Source organism: Hyla sarda, chromosome 7 (assembly GCF_029499605.1).
Source record: "Hyla sarda isolate aHylSar1 chromosome 7, aHylSar1.hap1, whole genome shotgun sequence".
Lineage (NCBI taxonomy): Eukaryota > Metazoa > Chordata > Amphibia > Anura > Hylidae > Hyla > Hyla sarda.
In genome coordinates this window covers 46276153-46282529 of record NC_079195.1, presented here as the reverse complement: position 1 = coordinate 46282529, position 6377 = coordinate 46276153, and the positions used below count along the sequence as shown (strand labels likewise).

The 6377-nt window shown below is 44.1% G+C and overlaps 1 protein-coding gene across 1 annotated transcript; it reads right to left on the bottom strand.

Moving 5' to 3' along the window:
- Positions 1–289: 289 nt before the first annotated feature.
- Positions 290–3612, bottom strand: NPS (neuropeptide S). The gene is made up of 3 exons (XM_056528894.1): positions 3496–3612; positions 3313–3391; positions 290–873 (listed from the first exon to the last, which is right to left on the bottom strand). Exons 1-3 carry the CDS (start codon positions 3609–3611, stop codon positions 694–696), a joined length of 375 nt encoding a protein of 124 aa, XP_056384869.1. The 5' UTR covers position 3612; the 3' UTR covers positions 290–693.
- Between the last annotated feature and the right edge of the window lie 2765 nt (positions 3613–6377).

Sequence of the window (6377 nt, the reverse complement as noted above, 5' to 3'; positions counted from 1 at the left end):
CCCTGAGCTAGTGGGTGTCCAATGCCTATAATGTATCCCACAGACTTCACCCAAAGAAGATGGGATCCTGCTCCCCTATATCTCTATAGCACACTCTAATAAGAAGCAGCATGGAGGACATTATAGAGCTGTATTGAACAGTTTAACCATTAAAGCTTTTAATACTTACTGTGGTCCTGCATGGGTGTGCTGAAATATGGCTCCATACAACTTGGAGGTTATATTGACCTGTGCATGAGGCCATGCATTTGTGCACACATTATGGTAAGCTGGTATGATTCAGTATTGATGGACAAGCTAAAGCTTTCCAATGGCATGAATAAAAATGGCTAAATGTTTAGCTTATGTTTGGACAGTTACAATACCATAGCAACTGACTAAATAAAATCAGAACCACAATAAAAGCAATGGCTGCCTGTAACCAGAGGATAGGCTGCTGCTGCTTATTTTCTTGGCAGCCCGTATTCTGCTGACAGGTCTTGCAGGGACTTTACATTTTCTGTATTACAAGCATGAACACTATGAAGATATGTCTACACTTTCCTAATATTATAGCCACAGTTTCCATACCTCCATACCAATGCACCCTTACGCATTGCTTTCTCACTGTAAAAGATATAAGTTTATTTTAGGTTTTTTGCATTCATAGAAAAAAATTATCTCTGTTCAAGGGTCTTTTATGTGAACATTTGGTTAGGACTTTGCCCTTCTGAAGGAATTTTTTTTAAATCCTGATCCAACACCGTTCCGAAAGGACCTCTTCATGAATGACTTCTCTAGGAAGGGTTGGAGGAATGCTAGCTCCTCGCTGCGGTCGGCTTCTACCAGGCAGCTGTTCAGCAGGATGAGGCAATAGTCCGATTTTCCAGATGACTAAAGGGTGAGACAACCAATCATTCAATGAATGGGCACAACTAGTAGAAAAGTAACATTATAACTGGACCCAGGTCTCACTCAACCTTAGCAGCCATCCTTTAAAAGGAACCTGACACTTTCATGCGGCCTGAACCGTGAGTTATTGGGAAGATCCCCAGCGGCTTTTCTCAACCCCACCAGCCTTGATCGACAGAGCTCTCCCTTCTCTTTTTGGTTTAGGCAGCGATCTATAAATCAAGGCCGCCCCAGGTTGGCAGAAGCCACCACAGACCTCCCTGATGACAGCGTGAAAGTTATGACGGGCTCCAATTAAATACAAAACAGACAATTCCTAGCATTGAAATTAAGCCTCCAAATTGTACGCAATCTAAAAATACTGGACTGGACAGTTTTTGATGTAAGAAAGGTGAATAGTATATTGCCTCCCTTCTGAAGTTGGAGTTGGGGGGGGGGGGGCGTGCAGGGAAGGACAAACTGCAATCCTACCTTGCTTAATGCATTATGGGGGAGATTTATCAAAACCTGTTGCCCAGTTGCCCATAGCAACCAATCAGATCGCTTCTTTCATTTTGCAGAGGCCTTGTTAAAAATGAAAGAAGTGAGCTGATTGGTTGCTATGGGCAACTTTTCCTTGGCACAGGTTTTGATAAATCTCCCCCTATGTCTCCATGCAGGAGATCTCCTTTAAAGGGGTACTCCACTGTAAACATCTAATCCCCTATCCAAATGATAAGGGATAAGATGTTAGATTGCGGCCATTTTCCCTCCTGAAGACGCTACGGAAGTAGAGAAACATGTAGAGGGGGCATTTTCAGCGTTTTAATTAGCGGTAGCTTGTGTGTGCAATCCATGGTGGTACTGCAGCCCACCTGTGATAGTGAATACATATAACAGTGGATAACTGGATGGAATCTAAATACTACTATTAAGCACACCAACACGTGATTTTAAGTGAAAACACTCATCATTTACTATACACTTATTATTTACTATTTTTAACTAAAATATAAATAAAAGTTAAGTTTTAGGGGTGGGATTTAATAAGGGTATCAGTGACCCTGGGCTTCCCAGGGTCAAAGGTGTTTTTTGGTTATTATTACCCTAACCCACCCTGGGGTCTCTTTGTTGTTGATAGATTCAATGTCATTTGGTGAACGGAGCAAACTGATGACTGGCGATGCCGGCCGCCACGCCCCTTCCCATAGACATGAATGGAAGGAGGGGACATGGTGTGACATCACGAACGTGGAAGCTGCAAGCTTCTGTGTTCCGGACGCCATTGCTGCCAGGCAGGAGATTGCGGGGGTCCCCAGTGGCCGGATCCCTGTGATCAGACATCTTATCCCCTATCCTTTGGATAGGGGATAAGATGTTCACAGCAGAGTACCCCTTTAGGGGTATGTTCATACATGGCAGATATGTTGCAGATTGGCAGAAGATTTTGACTCTTCTATGGAAGTTAATTTAGAAATTATGCAACAAAGCTTCAACGTCTCTGCCACATGTGAACATACCCCCATTCATTCATGGCACAGTTGCAGGACATTTCATGCATGTGCAAATGGATAGGAGTCCCAACTTATGTCAGCAATAGTTCCATATAATGGTTCTTCCTGATAAAACCCATATGAATAGATTGATCGCCATCTCTCACTTGCATTAGCATGCCAATGTTTAAAAATAGTCTTTATATTTGTGAACTATTCCTTACCAACTAAAAGCTGATCTTTTGTGTTTGAACAGATGCTTCGATATGGAATATAATGTCATCACAAGTTGATAAGTCAGTTTCCCCCACAGAATCAATGCACTCCTCTCCTGCTGCTCTATCACTACAAGAATATGACCAGATAGCATATAAAGTAATGTGGAGGGGAAAATGACAGATGAATAATAAGGCTAGGTTCACACTACAGAATTTCCGTCCGAAATTCCACTTACTAAGACAGTGTTTCCTAACCAGTGCGCCTCCTTTTTCAAAAAAATCTATTGGGAAAAAAATGCCATACTTACAGCATGTTGAATTTTAATTAAAAAAAAAGAAAGACAGCAAAAAAAGGCAAAAGACAACAATTCAAATGCCACAAAGAAAGCTAAAATAGAATGCTGTTAAAAACTCAATGAAAAGCACAACATTTTTTCTAAAAAATGCAGTGGAATATCCTCAACTACAGACTCATAGCAGAGATGAATTTGTTATGATACTATAGTGTGAACAGCACTATCTCGGAACCAGATGTCAAACAACCATCTCAGTATTGCTGCATCGGGAAGTGCAAACTCTATACTGTACGATCTTTTAGAACTTAAATGAGACGAATATAAAGTACAACAAACAAAAGTTTCTGGAAAGAAAAAAGGAGACCCCCTCCCCCTCACTCCATTTACTAGTCAATGCCTGAATATAATATCATATAAAACAGATTTGAAACTTACTGTCACGGACATTCCAGGCTGATACCAAAGATGCATAGTGTAAATCCAGAAGATGAATACAAAGTGAAGTTTGGAAACACTGTAGCAAAATAAAAAATAAAATAAAAATAATAATAATAATAATAAATGTAGGTCAGATCCAATTGAGCCTTATTAATGTATGGTCCTATAGACCGTCCTTACCTGTTTAGGTGCAATCCTTCCATTGTGACGACGTGCATTGGAGTCTCTTGAGTCTTCCACTTGTCTGGAGGATGTTTTATACTCTGTTCCTGAGTCATGGAGATGCTGGCTGTCATGTCTAAGTGATGTGGGGTGGCCTTTAATGAATGTTAAAAGGGGGGGAATTGTAGATTGCAGATGACTTTTCTCTACTTGACTTGTGTAAACTTGCGGCCTTTTGGAAAGAAGACTGACAAGGTTCTTCAAACCATTCAAGACCTTAAAAACTGCGAAATTTTCATTAAATGTTACAAGACGGGACAATGCTGACCATATTAACCATGGAAATATTAACTCATTTTACTGTGATGTTCCTTGTATGTTTAACGTCAGAGGCGTAACTTAGGCCCCACCAGAGGTGTAACTAAGGCCCCACTGAAAAATCTATACCAGGGATCCCCTTGCCGTCCATGTGTTGGTTAAAATACTGGGGGGCGGGGGGAGGGGGGGGGGGTTTGGTCTACTGCCAGGCACCTGGGCCTCAATGCCATTTCTACCAAGGGACCCAGGGAAAATAGCCTTGCCTTCTCAAGAACTCCTTGACACTACATATCACTTTTTGGCATGTACCCAGCATCACAAGAAGCCGCAACCATCTCAAATTACACAGGGCATGGGTACCTTTAAGAACGCTCATGACAAGGGGCTGACAAGAAGCTAAGTGTTGCTAGTGGGGGTTTAGATTTCAAGCTACAGAAGGGGAAGTCAAGAGTTGGTATGCAACAAGTAAGAAGAGAGGTAGCACCTTAGCAGTAGTGTGATGACCCAGTACAGGAGGGCATGACTATTATATTTTAGTATTGTCCAGTGTTAGGGGTGTTAAACAGTGTACTGCAGCGCTTTGAATTAGTACTATAAAGATACTGAGATATCTCAATTACAATGAATTATCATTCACCCTGTCACTGAGCAGAATTTTAATGCACATTTTTTTGTTGGGAGTGTTTGATTTTAAAGCATACCAATAAAAGGTATATTTTAGGGGAAGTATAATTAGTTTTTTATTTACCCCAGGCTACGGCCCTGGGGTTTGTAGTTGATTGATTAAGGGCCCCTCACTTCACCCAGTGGGGCTTTGTTTTGTAGCCTTAGGAGAGAGGAAATCTAAAAACTGCAGCCACGCAATTCTCAGAAACCCCATCGCACAGATAGGTCAAACCTGGCGGTAAGCTCAATGCTCTGGGAGAATAGTCTTCAGTCAGTCTAAAAGTCAGCGTGGGTTGCCATCGGTCACAAATCACAATTCAGTTAAGTGCAAGCAACTACAAGTCCCAAAAAGGGACTTCCCCTCTCTAATCTGTACTGCAAATGAATTATTGTCCCCAGCGCTTGGCCCAAGAGAGTTGTCTAAACCTTTGACTGTGGTTGGTTAATGTTACCCTGGCATCACGAACTGTGCATTACATTATTTGCACCTCACTGACACCACAGTAGCACCTTAGAGTATAAAACAGTGGGCAGTAGCCTAGTACCTATGCAGCATGCTTGGACACCGCTGGATGATGATAGGAGGCCCACTAATTTCTGACTGAGAGGAAGACTGTGAAAAACCACGCCTGGATTGCCTAATCCCCTTCGTGGTCAATTTAAAGCCTTAGAGACAGGAAAGAGCTATAGAAAGGAGAGTAAAAAGGGAGACATGTTGTATACAAATGTGTTAGGCCTAAGTCCAGATTTCTTGTTACTTTGGTTCACTGATCGCTGTGTGGGCAGATCAACCCAGGAGAAATACTGGAGCTCATTCTTCTCAAGGAAGGACTCTCAGGTATTACCTATGGCATCACAAACCAGATTGGATTTCTGCCCTGACCTGAAAGTGAAAGCAAGTAAATAGGCAGGATAGGGCAAAAAATGTAATGGGTAGCGCTCACCTCCTCCGTGCTCGTGTAGCAGTCTTCCTCTACTGCGTCTTGAAAGTAGAAAAAATTTAGAATCCACCTAATCATCCATCTATGATTAAGGCCCGGTAGGGCGGAAACGCGTTAGAGGAGTGGGAGGTTTTGCTTTCGACCTCGCTTTTTTGTTTGGTGCACCTTGTCCCTGTTTGGATTTTACATGGATTTACAATAAAGGACGTTTTTAACCAGTGCCGTGGATTCTACATTTTTTTCTATTAAATAGGCAGGATAGCAGCAGCAATGAAAGAATGCTTTGGAGCTAGGACCATAGCCAACCCAGAGAATCCATCATGAAGATGGGGCTGTTACGCCGAGCGCTCCGGGTCCCCACTCCTCCCCGGAGCGCTCGCTACACTTCCCTCACTGCAGCGCCCCGGTCGGTTCCACGGACCCGGGGCGCTGCGTTACTACCTCCGGCCGGGATGCGATTCGCGATGCGGGTAGCGCCCGCTCGCGATGCGCACCCCGGCTCCCGTACCTTACTCGCTCCCCGTCAGTTCTGTCCCGGCGCGCGCGGCCCCGCTCCCTAGGGCGCGCGCGCGCCGGGTCTTTGCGATTTAAAGGGCCACTGCACCGCTGATTGGTGCAGTGGTTCCAATTAGTGTTTACACCTGTGCACTTCCCTATATCACCTCACTTCCCCTTCACTCCCTCGCCGGATCTTGTTGCCCTAGTGCCAGTGAAAGCGTTCCTTGTGTGTTCCTTGCCTGTGATTCCAGACCTTCTGCCGTTGCCCCTGACTACGATCCTTGCTGCCTGCCCCGACCTTCTGCTACGTCCGACCTTGCTTCTGTCTACTCCCTTGTACCGCGCCTATCTTCAGCAGCCAGAGAGGTTGAGCCGTTGCTAGGGGATACGACCTGGTCACTACCGCCGCAGCAAGACCATCCCGCTTTGCGGCGGGCTCTGGTGAAAACCAGTAGTGACTTAGAACCGATCCTCTAG